This window comes from Pteropus medius, unplaced genomic scaffold (genome assembly GCF_902729225.1).
Source record: "Pteropus medius unplaced genomic scaffold, Ma_sr-lr_union100, whole genome shotgun sequence".
Taxonomy (NCBI): domain Eukaryota; kingdom Metazoa; phylum Chordata; class Mammalia; order Chiroptera; family Pteropodidae; genus Pteropus; species Pteropus medius.
In genome coordinates, this window is record NW_024355205.1 from 2191077 (window position 1) to 2215692 (window position 24616).

At 39.3% G+C, this 24616-nt stretch overlaps 1 protein-coding gene across 8 annotated transcripts in view; it reads right to left on the reverse strand.

The window, feature by feature from the left end:
* LOC120598872 (phosphatase and actin regulator 1) overlaps positions 1-24616 on the reverse strand; it is a 288350-nt gene that overhangs the window by 216317 nt on the left and 47417 nt on the right. For 2 of the 8 annotated variants that reach the window (XM_039857947.1, XM_039857951.1), the window contains exon 1: positions 20791-21086. The exons of 4 other annotated variants lie outside the window; for them this stretch is intronic. In XM_039857947.1, the coding sequence (XP_039713881.1) occupies positions 20791-21040 (250 nt within the window). In that variant the 5' untranslated portion in view covers positions 21041-21086. Of the gene's footprint in view, positions 1-20790; positions 21365-21397; positions 21447-24616 lie in introns of those variants that run through there. 2 more of the 8 variants (XM_039857950.1, XM_039857946.1) reach the window with 2 other exon arrangements.

Below are 24616 nucleotides of genomic sequence, written 5' to 3' on the forward strand. Positions count from 1 at the left end.
GGCAGCTGGCCTCGGTTTCTGCTGTGGCCCTTTGAGGCAACTATAAGCACAGCATCTGTGGCTTGCTTGCTGCATCTTAACAGGTGGCCCAGAGGGATAGAGGCTTGGGCTAAATTTAGCCTGTAACTGAACTGCGCTCAGGACTGTGCCACTGGACACTTATTTCATAAATCCACACTAATAAGGCCAGGAGACTTAGGAGTTTTGCTTAGTACATAGAAACGGACATGGAAAGGCAACCAAAATGGGAAGACAATGAAGCTGAAACCACATGAGAGAAGAGAACAGAGATCCAGATATAATGGAGTCGAGTACCCTAATAGATGCAGAGTTCAAAACACTAGTTATAAATGAGCTTCAACAAAGAGATAAAAAACATAAAAATGGAAATTACACAAGGGAACCAGTCTGAAATGAAGAACACATTATCTGAGATGAGAAGTATATTAAATGGAATAAGCAAAGGAATAAGCAAAGTGAATAAAGAAGAGGATCAAACGCCCTATCTAGAGGATGGGAAAGCCAAGAACACAATCAGAATGGCAAAAGATAAGATGCCAAGACTACAAAAATAATTTAAGGACCATATGGGACACTATTAAGGGTCCAAATATCCATCTGATCGGTGTAACTGAAGAAAATCAAGATGTTGAACAGCTGTTTGAAGAAATAATGATGAAAAACTTTTCTAACTTGGTGAAGGAAATGGATATAAAACCCTAGGAAGCTCAGAGAATCGCAAAAACCAGGGATCCAAAGAGGCCCACACCAAGACATATCATAATTAAAATGCCAAAGGTTATATACAAAGAAGGAATATTAAAAGCAGCAAGAGAAAACAGATAGTTATTTATAAGGGAACACCCATAAGACTGGCAGCTGATTTCTCAAAAGAAACTATGTAGGACAGAAGGGCTTGGCAAAAAATATTCGACATAATGAAGATCCAGGATCTACAACCAAGAATACTTTATACAGCAAAGCTATCATTTAGAGTTGAAGGACAGATAAAGAGCTCCCCAGACAAAAATAAGCTAAAGGAATTTATCACCACTATGCCAGTATTACAGGAAATGTTGTAGGGACGTCTTTAAGAAGAAAAAACATGTATCAATAAAAGGAATAAAGAATGATAAGAACTACATTCCTATCAATAAGTACCTTAAATGGAAAAGAATTAAGTGCTCCAACCAAAAGACAGAGTGGCTGAAAGGATAAGAAAACAATACCCCTACATATGCTGTCTATAAGAGACTCATTTCAGATTAAAAGACACATACACACTAAAAGGAAGGGGGTGGAAAAAGATATTGTTTTGATGGATCTAGAAGGTATTTAAGTCAGACAGAGAAAGATAAACACTATATGATTTCACTTATATGCAGAATCTAAGGAATAAAAAGGACAAACTAATCAAAAACACTCACAAATATAGTGGACAATTTGGTGAAGGGCAGAGGAAGAGGGGGTTGAGGGGGCTGGGAGAATGGGGTGAAGGGTTAAAGTACAAATTAGTAGCTGATGGATGGTCACAGGGATGGGGAGCATGGCATAGGGAATACAATTAGCATTAATACATTGGCTGTGTGAAGGGTCAGGGGAGGGTGGGAGAAATTGGGAGGATCATTTTATGAACTATATAGACGTCTAATCTATGTACTGTATACCTGAAACTAATTAAAATAAATTAATTTAAAAAAATTCATGCCAGAGTTAGTATTACATAAATATACAAGGTACAAGGGATATTCTGTGCATACAATAAGGGGAATCTAGAAAATAATTGTAAGCACAGCAACAATAGGATTTATTCTTCTGCACAGCTATGACCTCACAAAGACTGAGAACTCAAAATTAAAAGAGATACTTTGTCGTTTATTTATACAGTTCCTCATCTATAGTCAAATGGAGGAGGTAAGATAAAGGCAAATTGCTACATATACACAAATTCAGGAAAAAGTAAACAAATTGAGCTTTAAATAATTATGTTTTGGAAAATCCAACATTTAAAAAATATTTAATAGTATGGGCCACAATTATTTTTCAAGGTAGGTACTGATTTTCGATGTAAATTGTATCTCTCTATAAATGGTAAATATAAAATAATCCAGGACTAATTTGGCAAAATTGTTCCCAAGATGTATAATACCAGAAAAATATTACTATGAGTAATTATTCTACAGCATTAGGTAAAATGTTGTAGTCCTGAATTCCTCTACCTGATGCTAAAATTTGGTACTTCATAAGTCTCATTATAGTGATATGGAAAACTATATTCATGTTCTCCCATAAATATTTTCAAGACAATTTAAATATTGACCACTTTCTCAATATCCCCTATAACTTATATCTTATTACAGGTTAAACAGCCACATTTCCATATAGCACTGGGTGTAAGATCTATAAAGCACAAACTTTGATTTCATTTTTCTTGCTACTATTGCATTACTTGGGCAAAGATGAATTGAGAAGAAAATTGGTAATTTTTGATACTTGTTTTGAAGACATGAGTATTATCAGCCTTATTTTAAAAATGAAATGTACCCTAAAGATAAATGAACTTGCTTCAGGTAGTAAAGCTAATGTGCCAGAATTTACCTGGAAAGGTATCCTGGTAGACAGGTAAACAATATTCTTCTCATACATTCCAAAAGGCCATCCTTTCTCAGCCACATAAAATGTGACATGTTATCAAACCAGTAAATGGTCATGTTGCATGGAAAGCCATCAAAAAATGCTTTATCTTAGCACCAATATGGGAAAAATCAGACCAATACAGCTTTTCTTATTAAAGTTTTAAAAGAAATTTGTTTCAATTAAACTAATGGCAGACTTATATCACTCTAAGGATATAACTACATTTAGTGTCATTAACCAGCATGAAATGCATCAACCATTTACCTCAGCAAAATAAATAAAGACCAAAAATGAACAGTGGTGCAATAAATGTATTCAAACTTGAAGGCCTAAACAAGACAAACTACATAGAGATGGTCATCATATTTTCAAATTGAAGAAAATCAGCCTATGTGAGCTTCCAAGTCTAGGCATACATGTCGAGTCAGTTGGGCAGGTTATCTGACATTGAGACTATTTGGAGAAATCTGGCATGTATGGTTCTATATGAAGAATTTATTATTGCTTGGATATGTTGGAACATGATATCTCTAGGCACTGTTTCATCATCAATCTATATCAGTGGTTCTCAACATGCGTGTGTGTGTGTATGTACATTGAGGAATATCTGGAGATATTTTTGGTTGTTACAATTGAGGTAGAGTGTGGGAGTTGTTACCGACATCTCATAGGTAGAGACCAGGATGCTGCTAAACATTCTCCAATGCAGAGGTCAGCCTCCCATAAAGAAGAATTATCTAGCCCAAAATGGCAATAGCGCCAAGGCTGAGAAACCCTGCTCTTTAACCTTAGAACACATGACTTGAAAGATGCCAGGCTTAATTGGATAAGTTCTGCTTTCATATCGTCTGTGTATTATTGACAATCATTGGCTCAGCACATATGACTCTTAATGAGTGTTCCCAATATGCAGAACAGAGAATATTCTTCCCGACCAACAGACAGCTATTTTGCAAGTATGATTTATCTTGTTTAAGCTATAATATAAATAGATTTTGAAAAGCAAGTAGCTTGACTGGTTTTAAAGTTTCTAGTTTATTAGATATTAGATTCCACTTTAGGAAATCATTGATTAACAAAGCCAAGCAATTAACTGATTCCAAATGTAAAAAAATTAAGTCATTCAAGTATACTGAGTGCTAAAAATCTCTCTATCAGAATTCCTATTTAATTGAAATTCCACAAGATTTCTAAGTAATTAGTGAATTTCTTTACATTTTTCATTTAAAAAACTTACATTTTCAACTTCTTTTCTTCCTCCTCCTACTAGCTACAATATATAGAGTGTACGTTCCAGGCACCGTGTGAAGTACAGCACAAGAATTTTATACTCGCAACAATCCTACTTATCTTAATAAGATACGATATTAAGATAATAAAGTGTTATTAAAAATGATATTATTCTCCTCATTATTCTCAAAATTAAGTCCAGAGAAAGAAAAAGAAGACTGCAAATAAAATACCTCACTATAGCACTCAGAAGCATGAATTCAATGTGAATTTAGTACAGTGAAAAATGAAAAGGGAAAAAAATGGCCAAGGGGAAGTAAATACCACTTATAATAACAATAATAATGGGCACCATTTATTGAGTGCTTACTATATCAGGGTCAGTGCCAAAATCTTTATGCTATATTATCTCATTTAATCCTACCACCAGCTTTAGGTGTGGACATTGTTAGAGCCACCATTTTTACAAGTGCAGAAATTGAGACTGAATCTGCTGAAAGACACACAGTTAGCAAGTGGCACAGCTGGGATCTGTGCCCTGTTCTGTCACTCTTGAGAGTCTATACCAGGGGTTGGCAAACTATAACCCTTGGTTCAAATTTGGCTTGCTTCCTGTCTTGTAAATAATAGAATTTTATTGGAACACAACTATACTCTTTTATTTATGTATTGCCTCTGGTTGCTTTTGTGCAACAACAGCAGAATTGAGTGGTTGCACCAGAGACCATGTGGTGAAAGACTAACATGTTTACTATCTGACCTTTTATAGCAAAAGTTTGCCAACATCTGTCTAAACTCTTCGATTAGTAAGTAATGTCAACTCGACCTTGTGCTCCATACTATTAGGTGTTGAAAGCCCTCTGCTCTCATGCTTCCTAGCTAAGCAGCTTCACTTCCTTTCAATATGACTCCCTGCTTCTATTTTTGTAGCCATACTGAAGGCTATTGCTATCCTCTTCTTTAGTAAAGAGTTTACCTGAATGATGGTGTTATACAAGTGAAACTTATTAAACCTGATTTCCTCACAGTCTGAAATCACTGAAAAGCAAAAATGAAACACACAAACAAAAAACTACTAATCTTCTATTGGAAACCAGTTATGTACCAGGAATACAAAAATGAATAAAACAATCGTGCCCTCAAGGAGGTCAAAGATGAGCAGGGGAAACTGAGGTACACGCCCAGCAGAATGGCTTTCTAGGATTCCAGGCAAAGAATACCTCTTCCCAATCAACCAACACTTCAAAAAGAAGACACATAAAGACCTATTTCTCTTTTTAAGGAAAGGTTTCCATTATCTTGAATTAAATAACAGAATCGTGTCTGATTTGCTCAATAAGTAGAATTATTATTCTGACGTAGAATAGTAGGGGTAAAAGGATTTTCAAGTTCGGCTTCTTCATTTCATAGATGGGAAAACCCAAGAAGTACATAAGTGTACTGAACAGTGAGAGGAGATAAACTTGCCCAAGTGCCTAGGAGCTGAGTGTTAGTAACATGCTACAGATGCTGCAGAGCTGGGTACTTAAGGGTGTGACTCTGGAGCCAGATTTGGGGCAAGTTTCTGAGCTTTGGTTCTTCATCTGCAAAATGGAGATCATATGTAGAGGTCACTATGAGCTAGTTCATATATGTAAAGTGCAAAGAGCAGTGCCTGCTCATTGTAAGCAAAAATTAAAAATAAGGAATGGAAATGAACTAATACAAATCTTTTTATGTCCTGTGTCTAAAAACATTTTCCTGATACCTCTTTCTGCTCCTACCCTACTGTCTCTACCCTTGCCCAAGCACTGGTCATCACACCCGAATTACTAGAGCTTTCTCAGTTCCACACCACCCCAGCCCACCTCCAACCAATTCCCCATCCTGCTACAGAGCCGATGCTGCAAGATGAACCAAAATACCATTTTTACCATATCACTCACCTGCTAAAGAATCTGCCATCATTCTGAGTAGCACAGCCCTTTAAACCAGACACTTCTGTCTGTAATTTAACATCCTTTAATCTTACCTGACATTATTTCTAATCATATTAACAGTCTTGTATTAAAAGAGACCCGATTTCAAATTCTAATGCCAACATACACTACCGGTGAGACCCAGCATGTGGCTTAATCCCTCAGAGGCTCAGTTTTCTTTTCTCCCGAGCTGAGATAAATAGGACCTGTCTCATGGGGCTCTTGGGAAGATTAAGTATGTAATTCCCATCATTGGTGCAGGGCTTGCTACAGAGTAAGTGAATAAGAGTTGTTATTGGTTATTGTTATTATCCGAAAAACGGTATACTTACTCTTCCCTCCCCACTTTGTGTTCATGTGAATCCTCCCACTTAGGATGTCTTCCTTCCTGACTTCTGCCAATCCTCACACAAAGCCTTCCCTTGGGACTTCAGACCACAATGACCTCTTGCTTTGGGGAACGCACTCATTTTTGGCACTACCCACTTTGGCTCTTGATCAGTGGTTAATTCAGGGGTGATTCTGCGCCCCCCTCCTCGGGGGCATTTGGCCATGTCTGGAGACATTTTTGGTTGTCACAACTGGGAGGTAGGTGTATTAATCATGTTTTTTATATTTTCTGTATTTTATGATACTTGGATGGCCTGGGGCCTTGAGAGACTGCCCCTCCCAGGACTAGCTAATTCCCAGCGATAGTAAACAACCTGCCTGCTGACAACCCGCTCTCCCCTTTGTCCTGCCTCCTGAATGACCCTGGTACTTCCCCACGTAGTCGGCCCTATGTGGCATGGTGTGCCCCCTCCTCTTGAGAACTGTACGTAATAAATAAACTCTTCTTTCAAAGGCATTGTCTCCATGTCTGTCCTCTTACCTGATTAAAACAAATCCTAGGTACATGTTAAGACAGAGGATGCTATTGACATTTAGTGGGTAGAAGCCAGAGATGCTGCTAAATATCCTGTGATGCACAGGATACCTCCCCTCAACAAAGAACTATTCAGTCCAAAATGAAAAGTCCCGAGGCTGATAAACACTGAGCTAAAATGTCTCATACATTGAGATCACAAGGTCTCTGGAAGCCCCAGCTCTGCTATATGCTTCTATTGTTTAGACTGACCTGGAACACAGAGGAAGTGTTCAGTCCTTGAGTCCTGGATTGATTGAAGCACAGGTACTATCAATGTAATAGTTTATTTTGCATTTATAGCTCTTTTAACCAAAAATCACTGAATACGTTTAGCAAAATTGAAAGTATTTCTTCTCAGTTACTATGTAAAGTTTAGTGCTAATAGCTTCTGGTCAGAAAGAAAAATGCATAAATGAATATCTTTGTTCTGTGTGATCCTACATCTCTCATAAGTGGGAAACATATTCAATCAATAGAGTGAGTATTTTCTAGTGGAGGATTCTGAGACAGCACATTAATTTTCCTCTAGGTGTTTTTCACTTGTGATGCTCAGCACCGCGCTGCCAACCCCCAGCCCCTCCCCGCCCCCGCCACCCCGCCACCGAAAGAAGCATTATGTGTGCTAAAATTAATTTGGGTAAAGAAGTACATACACTTGGTTCCTGAAGTTGCACAATGCACATGGGCATAGCAAGGGCTCAGGGATTGAAACAATCTACTTAACTCTGTTTTGCTCAGTTTTCCAAATAAGTTTGATCTTGAAATTTTTTACATACCGTCTATTACCATCCAATAGAGCAAGTGTTATGTGGAACACGTTTTGGAAAACATCTCATTAAAGTTGACAAAAATCTCAATGCTGAACTTTAGAACTTGAATTATAAAGTTTCTCACACTGTAATCAGAGCTGCCTTGCCACGCAAAATCGCAGAGAAGCATGACAAAGCCTCCCTTCAATTCAGAAACCTTTGGCAGGGGGCACAGTGCTTCTGCTGGTCTCTGTTGAAATCTGGGCAGACCATATTTCCAAATGTCACAGAAGAACTTGTCTTTCCCACCTTACTACCTTGGATTGGTTATAATAGTACAGACTTCAACGTATTTAGACATCAGGCAAAAAATTATTATTTTCCCATAAGCAATAAGGCTAATTTAAACTTTTGTGTTTCAAGGAAAACCAAATTGTGACCCTGAATATTCATTAAGAAGCAAAGCAAGGGAACAAATTAAGACCAAAGGTTAAGGTGCAAATTACTCCAGCATTCCCGTCCACTGTCCACTTCTTGACTAGTCCCTAACCCACTCTGACACTTTACATCCCTAAGTCATAGATTTGTTCATTTTTAAATCTCTGTGATATCTATGGACTTAGTTGAATAGGAGAGGACTGTGAATTCTGAAGCAGATCTGTACTTCCTTGAGGACCTTAGCCCACCCATCCTTGCTTAAGAGTGTGCAGCCTTTGTCTTTTGGACAGGAAGAACGGCCACTGCTGAGGTACTCTGGGCTCTGTGATAGCCTTCAGGAGATTGCTCTTCAGAGCTCGCCACAGCTCTGTGACCTGAACAGTCTGAAAAGGCTTGGCTGACTACGGGGGTGAGGACACGCACAGCCAGAATCAGTGTAGCAGCAATGATTCTGCCATCTGTTCACCTAACTCAGGGGATCCCTCTACTCTTTCACCTTGACATAAAATGACTATCCTTTTCCTGGTCTTACAAGGCATGCAGCCTGTTCAGTCCTCCGTTCTTCCACCAATCATCCCCATGAACAGAGAGGAGAGAAGAGATGGGAGACTATGAAGAGAAACTGATACTCTTCCTCCTTTTGGAATATACAAGCCAGCACCATGGATGGAAAAGCACGACATGCTCCCTCCCCCTGTTTTTTATTTTTAAAAGTGTTCCGGATACCTCCTGAATGTTCTCAAGACCCTCTGGAAAAACAAGCATGATCCCCCTTCTATCCTTCACCCCCTTTCGCAAGAAAGAAAACAGAGGCCAGGCCTAAATGACTTTTCTGGGGCCAGTTTGTGCCTGATTCCCAAAGGGTGCTCTGTTTTCCTAAGCCTCCCCCTTGAGGCTGCTAATTCCTTCCCTCTGGTAAACACTGCCAGGAATTGTACTCTTAGGATTTTGTAATAAAAATAAGCTGTGTTTACTTTCTAAAATCATGGTAGAAATCCTTCCAGTTAAATCTTACTGTAATTTAGTCTATGATATTTTCAAAGCAAATTTGTGCCATTTCATTCATGGTGAATTACGTCTTTTGAGCTAGTAACACACACTGACCCATCTGTCATACTTATGGTTTAAAGCTAAATGTCATTCCTGTTTGCTCTTCAGCACTTGCTTATAAATCTAATGGTGACTTTCAGAACCACCAGCAATATTAAGAAGGGAGCAAAAGGGACTGTAGACCTGATCCAAGTTAATTTTAAGCAATTGCCTTTAAGAGGTGATTATTAATGTTGGCACAAGCTTAAACATTCCTATTGAAATAATTTGAGTCTATAAATATTGTGTTCCTACTCATTAATATAAGATGTAATATAATTCTTCAGCCAATAAATACATTTTCCAAAAACTAACTCTATCCTAGGGTGTACGATACGCGCGTGCATGCACACACACACACACACACACACACACACACACACACACACACACAACTTATACCGTATTTGGCTATATCTTATTTATGTCACAAGCTGCTCTATTAGATGTGTCATCTTCACAGAATTAAATTGTGGAGTATAATATCCCCTGTTATAAGCCGATGTTTATATTTTAGAACCACAATAATCACTCTACAATATATTAGATCTCATCTAAATGGAGTAGAGCAGAGAACAACTTTACAACTGTGGCTCTGAAGAGCTCTAGGATACTATGCACTATGTGAGGGCAGGCCCACCACGCTGGCCGAAACCAGAGCAATCTCCCTTTTATCTGGCCTTCTAAGACATTCCTAAGTTTTTTTCTTCCAAAGAATAACTCTTCTCTTTGGTCATATGTTTCTTGTCTTTATCTTTATTTCTCGAATATGGGCGCCCCTTTTGTATCTGTTCCTCTCTTCTGCCTTCTAGAAAACCTTGAAAAATTAACCCAGGCATGCAGGCCAATGACTAATACACTAGCCCGGTATCCCAAGATATTTCTACTGCCTTACCACAAGAAATCTGCATTTACATTCGTGATTCAACCTCTAAGACTTGGGACAAGGAGAAGACAGGCCCAGTAAGTAGTTCATCATCTCTATTTCCCACTGCAAAGGGCTCGTTCAGGTGCAAATATCAAAATCTCTCCTTTTGTATTTAGTTTTACTTTGGGTAGTAGTGTTCTGACCACAGGCTGCTTAATAGTGCATAAATAATTCATATCATGGCTAGTTGGAGACTGCAGCACACTATTCATTCTGGATAGAAAAATATTAGGGCATTGGGCAAGCAAAACGGTTCATTGTGTGTTCATTTTGGGGATGATGAGCTCCTGTCTGTGACTTGTTTGATTTTTTTTTGTCAGCTAGCAAACAGACTCATGAATCAGGTGAGTTACTCAAATTTGGAGAGGGCAATTCTTTAACGTACAGTCGATCCACAATGATCTCTGTCACCAAGATCTGCTTCTCCACACAACCTTTCATCAAGTGGAGAAGACTTGCTTATCAGACAAGTGATAGCTTCCAAACATAAAAACAAGAGTTATCTATAGTATCTGTTGCATATGTCAGACAAACACTTACCCATAAACTGACTTTAAGTCTCTCAAGAAATAACCTAATTCTGATATATGCCAGCCTGTCAGAGACGGATGGTCGCTAACTGTGCAGCAGATTTCAATCCTCCCCTTGTGCCAGGAAATACTGGTGCCAGCTCTTCCTGAGAATACCTTCAGAATCTGGAGGCCTCACCACAGTGTAGCTCTCAATAATTCAAACCAACCAAAATGCAGTCTGGCAGGCTGTTATTCCCTTTTTAAATTTTATTTCCTATTACCGGAAGAATTAAATCAAGCTTTGCTTTCCAATTTTCTTGCTTACTCCTCTGTCTTTCTGCTCATAAACTTGGAGCAGTGCTACTGTTTCAAGAAAGTTGTATCAAAAGAAGCCGGTGCTTCATTGTCAATTGCTATTGTACTTGAAATAATGGGAAGAACTGAGGTAAGGGGGCAAGGCCAGCCCTAAACAAGAAAATTAAAGAACAGGAACTTTTATTCCCCCAAGAGCCACTGCTGGGGTTATGGCTTGTTCAGAAGATAATTATTTGATTTTATAATTACTTTGTGGGTTGCAAAATAATTACTATGGAGGCAAAACTCTGTGTGCCAAAATAGCAGAGGCGATTGTTCTAAAGTTCACACGGAAACAATAACAGAGTCAAGATGGTTAGCTCTTTGGTGAGGATTACAAATCCAGTCCCTTTGTCATATGTGCCAGCCTGAAGCCCACATAAATGTCAAGATGGGGGGTTGGGGATAGCAAAGATACTCCACCCAATTCAGGCAAGTTGTTTCTTGTTAAGTTGATATTCATTTAAAATCTGTCCCTCTGAGTACACTAAGACATCAGGTAGACTTTTATTTTTTTCTCATTTTATTTTACTATTTTTTAAATTAAAATTTTTGGGGTGACATTGGTTAATAAAATTATATAGATTTCTTGAGAGCCCAGAAATAAACCCATGTATACATGGGCAAATAATTTTTGACAAAGGAGCCAAAAACTACAATGGAGAAAAGAAAACCTCTTTGATAAATGGTGCTGGAAAAATTGGAAAGCCACATGCAAAAGAATGAAACTAGACTGTTGTCCATCACCACACACCAAAATTAACTCAAAATAGATAAAAGACTTAAATATAAGACCAGAAACAATAAATTGTATAGAAGAAAGCATAGGTACTTAACTCATGGACCTTGGTCTTAGAGAAGATTTTATAAATTTGACCTCAAAGGCAAGGGAGGTAAAAGCAAACATAAATGAATGGGACTCTATCAAATTAAAAAGCTTCTGCACAGCAAAAGAAACTGTCAACAAAACAAAGTGGCAACCAACCGAATGGAAGATATTTGCAAACACACCTCAGATAAGGGGCTAATATTCAAGTAGCAATTCAGGTAAATGACACAGATAGGTAGATAGGTCCCTTTCAATCATAAGATGAGACGGGGTGCTAAGATAGTTAGGAGCATTATCTCCTAATTAGAAGAACTTCGTTGTAGTGCAGGATCAGCAAACGTTTTTGATAAAGGCCAGAGAAAATTTCATAAAGTTTTACATAAATATTTTAGTTTTTGAGGGTCTCTGTTACAATTCCTCAGCTTATATATCTGATAAGGGATTAATATCCAAAATATGTAAAGAACTCATACAACTCAATAGCAAAAACCAAACAACTGATTTAAAAATGTACAGAGGAACTGAATAGATATTTCTCCAAAGAAGACATCCAGATGGCTCATAGGTACATGAAAAGGTGCTCAACATCAGTTATTGTCAGGCAAATGCAAATCAAAACCACAACGAGGTATCTCACACCAATTAGAATAACTATTATCAAAAAGATAAGAAATAATGAGGATGTGGAAAAAAGAGAACACTCGCGCACTGCTAGTAGGAATGTAAATTGGAAAATGGTATGGAGATTCCTCAAAACATTAAAAATAAAAATTACCATATGATGCAACAATCCCCCTCCTGGGTATATATCGAAAGGAAATGAAAACAGGATATTGAAGAGATATTTGCACTCCTCTCTGTTCATTGCAGCATTATCCACAATAGCCAAGACATAGAAACAACCTAAGTGTCCATGAATGGAGGAATGGATAAAGAAGATGTCACACACACACACACACACACACACACACACACACACACACACACACACACAGAGAATATTATTCAGCCATGAGAAGGAAGGAAATCCTGCCATTTGCGACAACATGGATGGGCCCTGCCTGAGGGCATTATACCAAGTGAAATAAGCCAGACCAAAAAAAACCCAAAAACTGCATGGTATCACTTATACATGGAATCTTAGAAAAAAAAAAGATCAAACTTATTGAAACAGAGTAGAAAAGTGGTTGTCAAGGGGGGTGGTAAAAATAGGGAGAGGTTAGTGAAAGGGTACAAACTTTCAGCTATAAGATGAATAAGGTCTAAGGACCTAATGTAAAACATCGTGACCGTAGTTAATATTGTATGATTAAAATCTGCTAAGATAGTAGAACTTAAATGTTCTCTCACACATACACAAAAAAGGTAAATATTAGAAATGATGGATCTGTTAATTAACTAGATGGGGGAATTCCCTTCACAATGATAGGTAGATCAAATCACCACAATGCATACTCCATATATCTTACAATCTATTATTTTGTCAATTATGTCTCAACAAAGCTGAAATCGAAAAGCAAAAACAATAAATAAATAGAAAATAAAAATTTTAAGCTACTTGAAACAACCCTCCAGGGAATCTTGTATCCCATCATAGATTCATCATGGAGCAAGTCCCAATTCTTTAGCATAGTATCTAAGGTCCTTCAAGATTAACCTCTACCCATTTCTCCAGGCTCCATTTTCATTATTCCCAAGCCTATATGTTCTACCCTGGTCATATCAAACTGCTGTCCTTGTAGTCACTTTAATAAATGGATACATATTTATTAAACAGAGCAGTAGTTAATAAATTAATGTGTATATTCACATTTGAACCCATTTTTAAGTGTCTAATAGCTGTGCACTGTTCTAGGCACTGAAATCATAGCAGCGAAGTGGAGAGACAAGAGAGACCCTTGCCTTGCGTAGTTTACATTTGATGCCCTCCTCGGGGCCTGCTATTCTTTCTCTGCACCTGCTCTTGGTCTTCCAGCTCTTTTCCTCAGGCATCTTTGACAACCCAATCCTGTTCTCCCATCACAGTTTAGCTCAGGTACATCCTCCCACATGACCTTCCTGACCTTCTTTATCAAGGACACCTGTGTGTCCTCAGCATCTTGAGCCTTCTGTACAGTAGTCCCTCCTTATCCATGGGAAATACATTCCAAGACTACCAAACCCTACATACACTATCTTTTTCCTAGACATACATACCTATGATAAAGTTTAATTTATAAATTAGGCACAATAAGAGATTAACAATAATAATAAAGTAGGACACGATGATAATATACTATAATAAAAGTTGTGTGAATGTGGTCTGTGTCTGTCTGTCTGTCTCTTTCTCTCTCTCTGATAACTGATCTAATAACCAAGACAGCTACTAAGTAACTAACAGGAGGGGAGCATACACAGCGTGGAGACACTGTACAAAAGGATGACTTGCATCTCAGGGGGATGGAGCAGGAGGGAATGAGATTTCATCATGCTACTCAGAATGGCATGCAATTTAAAACGTATGAATTATTTCTAAATTTTCCATTTAATATCTTTGGAATGTGGTTGACCATGGGTAATTGAAACCACAGATAAGGAAGGACTACCTCACTAGATTGCACGTTTCTCTAAGGACAGGAACTCATCCTTTATCTATCTATTTCCACATCAAGTTCACTATAGCATTGATGCTTGTTATGTGAATAAATGAATGACCATGTTCTATCCTTTCTCAGGCCTTGGACATAGAAATGGTACCAATGTAAAAGCAACCATCACACTATTTCTTTCATGTGGTCTACTGCTAATATTCTGGTTAAGTTTTCCCCAGGCAGAAAACCTCTACTATCCATTTCTTTTTTTCCAATCCAACCACTGGATTCTTGTTTAGCTCCTGGTTCTCTTACCCAGAGCTTTGTAAGTTTTGCCTCTTTGGCCTTTTCTTTTCTTCCTTATCAAGCTTTGGGTTGAAAGAAAGTGCATTCTTTCTGCCCCTCACTTTCTGGCCTTCAACAGGTTCCCCTTCATCTCATTGCTTTCACCACAAATGTCTACTTGACATTGATCTTGGAGCCATCAAAGGTAAGTCCTAATTAACTCTTCATGTCCTCTCCTTTTAGATACATCTCACAACTTTAAACTCTTGCTGGAGTCCAAAAAGTTTAATGTTTTATATATATGTATTATATAATAAATATATATATTTTTTCCATTAATCTTTTTAATGTGCTTTAGACATATAGATATATTTTAAGCTATAGATTTTATAAATATTTTTAATATTTCTTCTCCTAAACTAAGTGAATATTTATTTATAGATATTGTCTGTAAAATGTCAGAAAAGATATTAAAACAGAAGGAGAAATTATTAATAAAATTACATAGGATTTCAAAGTTAGTGAGGCAAACTCACTCTGAATTGCTGGTGCTTGAAAGTGTTACTGGGCTTTTGTATGGGTCTGTAACAGAATAGAAGAATCCTGGTCTTTTGACACTTACTGTTAAAGGTCTTAAAACATTATTTTTGGGGCTGTGGCATCCAAGCCCTTTCTCTTGCCTGGTGTCTGCCTAGGTACTACCAGCAACACCATCACAAAAACCCACTCAAGTCTGCTTCAACATAATAAGGAATGGAGGGATGGGGGTGATGAATCTATAGGAGTTCATTACCCTATTCTGTCTACTTTTGTATATGTCCCCAATTTTCAATAATAAGTGTGTGTGTGTGTGTGTGTGTGTGTGTGTGTCTTTTAAGATAAATTGATCATGCCACCTCTGCTTTAAAACTCCTGTGCTACCTTCAGTGCTCACTGGATGAAATCTGAACTTTAATAAATTGTCCCAGGATTTTCCTGACCTCTGTCTTGCCCAAAATGGGACCAAACATTCTCTCTACTCTTTGTCTCTAAAACAATACCTTTCTTTCTAAAACACTTACAACTTTTATGTATGTATTTGTCTAATTGTCTATTTCCCTGTACTACAGTATAAGGTCTTTGAGAGGAAAGACCATACTAGCTTATTGATTTTTCCTAGTGCTTAACATGGCATATAAAAAATGCTTCACAAATATATTGCTGGAAAAAAGGATGAATTATATATGTTTCCAGACTAACTCATGTCATTTTCTCTCATGTTTCACAAATTCTACCTGCTGAACTCCTCGTTCCCAAACAAGCCATGCTTTTACAGTTCAAATCGTCTGTGTATGGTTTTTCCCTTACTGAAATGCCCTTCCCTCTTTATCTGGGAAAACTCTTTCATCAGGTCCTAATCCAAATATCACCTCCCCTGGAAAGCCCTCCTGCCTTATTCACACTGTTAACAGTTTCCTTCAATAGTTTAGCAGTTCCTGTTACTCTCACTAAAATTCAAACTCTTCAAAGGCAACGACTCTGCACACATAAGCTGCCAATTTTACAAACAAAGGTAAGGCTCAATCAACGGTTCAGTTGTTTGAGTACACGATGATTTAATAAAATCGTGCACAACGTCCTTAGAATCTCCCTGCTGTGTACACCCCTTCCTAATACCCCACTAAGCCCTTCTTCACTTCTGTTCTCTACAGTCTGAGCAAGTGCCTTTCTTTTCAGGGTTCTACAGAATTTCTATACCCTGCCCAAGTTCAAGCTTTGAGTAGGTTCTCCTGATCTTAAGAAAGCAGTTTCCTGCCTCTATCTTTGCTTCTGGCCAAGTCCTCCATACCCATCCATTTGACACTGAGTCCTACCCATCAGGCCCATGTCAATAAAAGTCTTCAGTAACTGCTTCCTTTGGCTATATACCTTTGCTCTTCCTCCCCGAGAAACAACTGGATCTCACCTTATCTATTTTTTTTGACTACTCAACTGATCAAAAAACGCTTAGTCGTAAATGTAGATATATGAGTCTTTTTACATAGAATGTACTAGTCATGATCGTTAAAATTTTAAAACAACAAAAAATACATTTGACACATGCAATGTTGAAGGGGCTCTTCTCCAGGCTCACTTTTACTTCACTTGCCTTACTAAAAATATATATTTTAACTGTTAAATATAGAGCAGAATTGGGTGCTTTCACCTTGAATCCAATCCAAGAAAGTTTAACTATAGAAGGGACCAAGCAGGGAGGAAAATCCTAAGACAAAATTGGTCTTGGCAATAACAATACAAATGATAGTAATCACAGCTAATATTTCTCCAGCACTTCTTCTTCCCAGGCTAAGTGCTTTGTACCAATGATCTCATTTAATCTTCACAACTCCATGCAGTACATAATGCAGTGGTGTCCTAAAGTCACTCAGCAAGTGGACAAGCTATTATTTGAAAACAGGCAGTGAGGCTCCAGAATCTAGCTCTGGGCCGCTACTAGAAACTGCTTCCTTGATCAAGGGACAGCTTCTGTGAGCAGTCATGACACCAAATGGTGGTTGGATCTTGGAGGATTGCCCACCTAATCTTTATGCACCTCAATTTTCTTACCTGCAAAATGAGAGATTTGACCCACAGAAACTCATAAGGCATTCTCTTCTAAAAGGCTGTCATGCTGATAAACTGTTCAGTCAGAGTAACAGAGAAGTATTACGACAAATTGTTCTTTCAAAAGTTGGAATTCATTAGAAAACATATTAAATATTTCTAACCCCTCAAATGAAATTTGGAAATACATTTAGTGGGTCAATAGATTAGTAAATTTGTATATAAATATTTGAAGAACAGAAATCATATTTAGTTAAATGAAGTCAACATTGAAATATTGATGAATCACATATAAAACAGCACTGAGTAGCAACTGCAATCAATGTCTTGTTTCTAAATTTATTTATCATTTGATCACTTTTTAAGTATGCCAGTATAAGACTTCGAAACATTTCTAAAAACTGTTTTAAAACTGTTAAAATGTTTTATTTCTATTAAAATTACATCTTAATATGTAATTATTAATGATGCTATAATTTCTATGTTAATTTGTCACCATTAATAGACTCAAAGGTTTTTAAATGGCAATAGAAAATATGTATGAAATTACATGCAGAAATATCTTAACTTCTAGAATAGATTTCTCCCTTAAGTTGATTTTTATCTATTTGTAAATTAAATCATATTCTCCTATTGATGTCCAATATAAGCTTAGTGATGATTTAGCTATGTCTCCTGTAGCTATACAATGTACATAACTTCTACTCTACCTAGCTAAAAATTTCTCTCCTTCTACTCCTACCAATGTTAGTCTCTCAATCTGTAAGTAAGGCAGATTAAAAAAATTAAACGTACTAGGAAATTCTACAATTCATTTTAACTCCATGTTCTAATAAATCTGGGTTATCAAGACTGTACATGTATAGAACACACACGCACATACACACAATTTTCTATATTCAGAGTAGGCGCCATTTAAAAAAAATCAACTTGATGGCATGATAGAAAGCACCTTGGTTTTGAAGACAGATCAGTTCTAGCCTGTACCTTCTCTGTAGCTTTTAGCGCTGAAGTATTGTATAAGCTTGTTTCCTCATTTGAAAATGGCTTCAGTATTGAACCAAAACAGTAAAGATAAAGGAAACACAAACTATCTTTGGCCATTAATGGTGAACTGTATTCTAAGATATTTTTAAAATAGAAAATTACTTAAAGTAAGGTCAGCAAAGCATCTTTAATACTAGTCAATACCAGGATTTTTTTTTTTTTTTAATACTCAAGTAAAAAGGCAATGGCTAAAATGTAATTTCACTTCTTATATCTGCCCTAACAGTCAGATATATTTTTTTCTTTTAAAGTTTATTCTATATCAGCTAAATACTTTTAGTTATAGGTTGTCTTTAAACTGAAAGTTATTACCATATGCTTTAAATATGTTTAAAATAATTGCCACTTTATATACAAAGACATTAAGAATGAGAGGAACTTTGTTAATTTTACCTATGTAAAATTTCAAGTGAGGGCTTTCCTGCTGGACAAAGAATTATCACTAGTTGCAATTTGATGGCCTCTTCGGTGCCAAATGAAGAGCCAAATGCATTTATGGTGCTAGACACAATGCAGGTATGCCCCATCACAAGAAACATGCTTTTCTATGGTGCCCTACCAAACCTGTTTACATTACTACACTCCTTATTACATTTCTTTTAAAATAGTAGGCTCTCTTGATATACAGAAAAGATGACTTAAATTGAAAACAGCTTCTAGAGAACTTATCTAACAGCATCCACTCATGACAAACTATCATACAAGGTCAGTTCTAGCAGGAAGTGAAATTTATTTGAACTTCCTTTCCTTTTACAGTGGGCAGCACTGCTTTGGGCTCTGATACAAAAGCAGAAGGGTTAAACTCCTGACCTCATTCTATTTCAGTGACTAAATGAGTATACTACACATTAGGAAGGCAGGATTCACAGTGTGGGATTAGGCAAAAAATTAGGAACCACAACATGAGGCCTCCCCTATAAGAACCCTTTGAAATTAAATACTTTAGTAATATCAGATGATATCTGAACATCCATAGGTATGGTATGTTCTGGAGTATTGGAGATTATACAAATGATGCATATTGCAAGCAGAAATATGTGCTAAAACATATGCCTACCTCCACTGACAGCGTACACCAATATGTTTACCAGTGATCGTGTTCGTAATTAAATATGTAAGCACATGTCCATGAGTGTAGACATAGACCCTTATTGTAGCAACATCCAGAGATTCCAATTTAAATAAACTCCTAAGGTTGTGGAAGCAGCCCATTTGGGAAACAATTCAGTCAACAGAGTGATTCATTTAATAAATATTTTAGCCTGCATCTCATGAGCTATTACATTATACAGTGAATGTCTAGCTTTGGACCATTCCATTAATCCATTTATATTCCATAGGTGTCATCAGCTTATACCGTAACCAAAGGACAAAACACACGTCAGTAAGTGTGTGCTTCTCATAAATGGATATCCTCCCTAAACCTAATAGGAGCCGCCTTGGTGTGTTTCATGTAAGCCTGCCTTCCTCCAGTAAGGCCACAGTTTTTTTCTTAGATGGCTAGTGCTATCCTACACAGCCTCTCAAGCAACTTAATAAAAAAAAAAAGTATAATTATACTAGCAGGACGCTAATTTTGAAAAGACATTAGCCAAGCAACAGCCACTTCATTACTCTGCACTTCAGAGGCCAACAATGAACGCGAGGGATCCTAAGTATTATTTGTTCTTCCAAAGGGAATAAGCGAAGCCGCCTGGCTGATGGAAAAATCTGCCTGCCCTAGCAGGTGCGAGCGTCATGCGAGGCGATGAGCTGCAGGCTGGCCAGTAGCTAATGCCTTCTCTGCAAAATCTGCTTCCTAAAACTTTTCCGCGACCTTCCGTGGCTCTCCCGAGTCTTCTCGGTGAACTGCTTCGGATCCGCCCGGAGGCTCCTACGAACTGCACCGCCACACAGGCGCGTCCACATCTGCAGAGTCTTCTGCCTGGTCCGCGAGGAACTGTCCTTCTTTCCTGGCTCCTTCTGCCCAGAGTCTCTGGCGGTGCAGCACCCTTTCACCGCCTCATTTCAGATCGGATTGGGGGCAGTTCTTCGGCTTGGACACCCTCGGAAGAACCTGCTGCATGTCCCCTTCCCCGCCTCCCACATTTTGACCTTTAGGCATCATTCCAAGAGGGGCCAGCCGCCGCACTCCAAAAATCAAGCTATGCTATATTCCAAACAGCCATCATTCGACAACTCTACAAGTCCCCAGGACGCTGGGCGCTGTAGCCAAGGCCAAACCACCTCTCCAAAGTGAACCCACCCGAAGCCCATACCTGTAACGCAGCCCAGCAAAGGCTATATCTTATCATAACGCAAGGATGGGAGAAGAGCTAAGAAGCCCAGAAAGCTAAGAAAGCAGGCGCAATAATCTTTTTAAAGCTAATAATGTTGCCCGTGACAAAGATCAGAAAACCCCACCTTCCCAAGAGAAAATGTCAGAGTTGCCCCTTTAATCGTTTCATACCTCTCATTTTGGTGTATATGGTATGAGCACGGTCGCAGTCGGGGTTTGGCTCTGGGCAGCACTCTGCAAAGTGCCCGGCGGGCGGGTGTCACGCCTGGGTAGAGGGCTGACATTCCCGCAGTTCTCTAGGCAGCAGACGCCCGCGGTGCCCGCAAACTGGGGACCAGAGGGGCCACCTCCCCGCCTCCCTCTCTCACCGCCTCCCCGACGGGCCCCGGCACTCACCGTCCCGGGCGTCCTCCCCCCTACTGCAGTTGCTGCAAATGTGTTTGATCTCCTTGCCCAGTTGACAATGGATCACAAAGGACACGTTGTTGTTGTTGGGGGCGGGTTCCTTCAGGGGCTTCATCCTCAGCAAATAAAAAGCTTTCTTTTTGGGTCTCTGGGCGCTCGCGCCTGGCACCGCGCCTTCCCTGCAGCGCGACGAGCGGAGCGCAAACCTCCTCGGCTCCGCCGCGCGCGTAGGCTCCGCCATCCTGCCCCTGGACGCCCCCGGCCGGGCGCTGCTCCGGCCCCCGCGCGTTGCTACTCGCGCCCCGCCGCCTGGCCAGCATGCCCCCGCCCCGCCCCGCACCCGCGTCTCTACAGCAACGCGACCAAGACAGGGCGGGTCAGAGGAAGGCGCCGAAGGGTCTTGACCTCGCTGACCTCGCTGCCCAAGCTAACACGTATCCCGCGGCTGAAGGAGGGTCTCCTGAAGGCATTCCGCGGTCCTACCTGAGCTACTCCACTCCCACCTCTCTAGTGCCTCACGTGCACATCCTCCCCTGACAGCCCCACCCCTCCGTAAATCTCAGCACCAGCAATGGGAGCCTGCAGGTTTTGCAGCTACCTTCACTCTCTCTGGAGCTCCAAGACAGAACGCCAGCCTCCCCCTCCTCCTTACTTCCAGCCTCACGCTGCCTAGTGAAAGCAGGACGTACCACACCGAAGGCAGCAGCGCTGGGAGCCCTCGGGGCGCAAACGCCTCTCTTGGGCAAAACAAATGACAATTCTCTGGTGGGTCCAACCCACAGCCCTTGACTTTCAGTGAAGCCTACAATGTGCTACAACATAATTGATGTTTTCACCCTCAATAGAAATTCCCTAACATGAAGAGGGGCTATCGCCAGTGTCGCTGAAACTTTGAGTAAAAAGGAACAGAAATGACTGCTTTCATCAACACTTAGAAACAACAGCTTGCAACTTTGGGATCCCAGCTAATCTAGCTGAAGATTCATTCCCCAGCTGTTTTAGCACAGTGAATAAGGCTTAGCAAAGAAGTGACATCCGTGGCTCAATGATAATAACAGGTACAAGTTATTGAGAGTTTTTTGTTCCGTATTTTTTTAAAACATACGTGCCACAAGACACACACACACACGCACGCCATCACACACACACACACACACACACACACACACACACACACACACACACACACTAGGTCTATACAATGATCCTGACTCAGGTATTGTGAATCCTACATCACCTTTTAGACACTAAGGTTTAGAGAAGCCTCATATCACCATTTCCATGGGTGCTTGTTTAAAAAATAAACTTTGGGGCCCTCTAGCCCTGAGATTCTGGTTTAGTGGGTCCGCGTAGGGTCTAGCAACCTGTACCTTTAACAAGCTCCTCAGTGATATTGATGCAAAGCATAAGGAGGCAAACAGTTTTTTGCAGCCAGGTGTATCTGACTAAGTCTCTGCCTTCCCATCACACCCCCTCCCTGGGATCAACAACTCCTGCCCTGCTTCGGCCTACTGAAAGTGTCAGTTAAAGGATGTACTATCACTGCCAGATTTTTCAGAAACTTCCTCAAAGTTAATTTCATAACACTCCTGTGACTGACACTTCTACAAAAGGCAGGTCACTGCTAGTCTTTCCTCCAACAGGGCAATTTCTACATGTACAGCTCACTTCACAGATAAAAGGGTCAACAATTCACCGAGGATATTATAATATGCTTTTGATCATTCTGATGCTACCAGTCCATCATTTATACTCATCTGTAAAATGTTCTGCCCAAATCAGCACATTTACAGTTTCATTTTTCTTCTGTAGTTAGAGATGTCAGGTATCCAGGTGCCATAGTCTGCTCTAGAAGGACATGTCAGGGACTGAAGTGGAATTCAAGTGTTGAAGTTGTGCTCTTTTTAATTAGGTCACAAGCAAGTCTCTCCTGGTGTCTGCCAGGGCCTTCCAGGTCACCTCCCTTCTCGTCAGGATTGCCAGCCAAATCAGCCACAGGTTAATCTCACTGTATCTTCTCATGTCAGTTTCACGTCAGTAGGTCAGTCCCTGGCTAATTATAAGCCTTATCTTAAAAAAGGTAAGGCTTATAATTATATATATATAATAATATATGTTATTATTATATATATATACTGATGAAATGTATGAGGGAATTTTTTGCACTGTATTATAGACAAACATTTATTATTCTCCTTTTCTAATCCTCAGGACTTTCCCCAAAACTGTGTCACCTCTTAACTCTCTTCTGAAAAGAAAAAATTGCATCTTTTCTTAAATGAATTTTTTAATTTGCATGCCTTGTCCACTTTCCTCTTTGCCCCACAGGTCAGAATACTGGACCTGCATAAACCCCATATGGTCTTATTAAAATAACTGAGCCTGCAGCAACCTTTTATTTGCTCACTGAATACTTAACCAGACCTAAGGCATCCGGGTGTCTCTATCATAATTGGCCAAGAGGCGTTGTAGCATAGAGAACACTGATATGACCACCAGCGTAGGCTCAAATATTAAAAGTGATGCCCTATAATTGTGGGGGCTCTTTATTCTTGTTAAGTATATAAAAAGATTAAGGTGTACCTTCAGTGAGCTTTGTTAGGTCATCCATCTTCCTACACTGTCTTCCTTGAGTTTGCAGCTTCTAACTGTGCTGTCCAATATAATATTTCCTAGCCACATGTGCCTAATGGCTACTGTCTTAGACAAGGCAAATGGTAAAACATTTCAAACATCGCTGAAAAGTCTATTTGACAATGCTACTCTTGGAAGATGTATGAATTTTAGAGTTGCGGGCTGAATTCTGAAGCTGAGAAGCCTTGTCTCCTATTGTTGCAAAGGCAGGTGGGTTGGGGAGGGGATCCGGATAGAATGAATATACTTTAATGCTAGCAGCGGTTTGAAAGATGATGGCTGTGTCTGGTGGCTTCCAGCATTTTCTTTCCTCTGACTCTCAGCAAGCAGCAGGGCAGATGTGCACACATATCTGGCATTTTTTTTTTTTTGACCCTGTGCCCTAAACACTACCTCAGTGAAGCCTTCTTCTGCTGCCCATTACTATAATGTCTTTATAACTCTCAAAGCCAAGAGATGCCTCATACAGAGTCTGTGCCCGTCTCATCACATAAGATAAACTATATTTAATTATGACCCCGGTATTACAGCTCAGCTCTGTTGCTGCGGTAGTCAATCACCTCCCTGCCTTGATAGTGGAAGGAATTGATTATTCTAGAAATTGACTATTCTAGAAAAACAAATATTGTGGGACTCTTATTCATTTTTAAAAGGAAGTAGAGAAATACTTTCTTTCAAGGAAGAATGTCCAGAACATTCTATCACTTACAACACAGGGACTATGTAGCTTTCATTGGATTTTTACCCAGATGGTCTAAATGAGAGAGAGTCCCCTGTGAACACTTTCAGTGTCACCTAGCTGCATGGCAATCTCATTTTCACCCCCTTCCCTTTAGGATATACTTAACTTGCAGGGCCCTAAGACCTTGCTACTCAAAATGTGATCCCACAGACCAGAAGATCCTGGTTTCATGGGAGCTTGGGAGAAATGTAATATCTAAAACTCTACTCCAGAATTTGCATTTTAACAAGACCTTCAGGTGACCTGGAGTCACATTAAGGTTTGAGAAGTATCCCCTAGCAATCAGAGCAACCATAGAATTAAATGCCTACTAGTGGAATGTACATTTTTGTTCCAAAGTAAATAACAGATAGAATCCCTGATCTCACAGAGCTTAAAATTTAATAGGAGAGAGGATGCACTCAATGAAAGGACGTACAAGAATAACTAAACACATCCAGC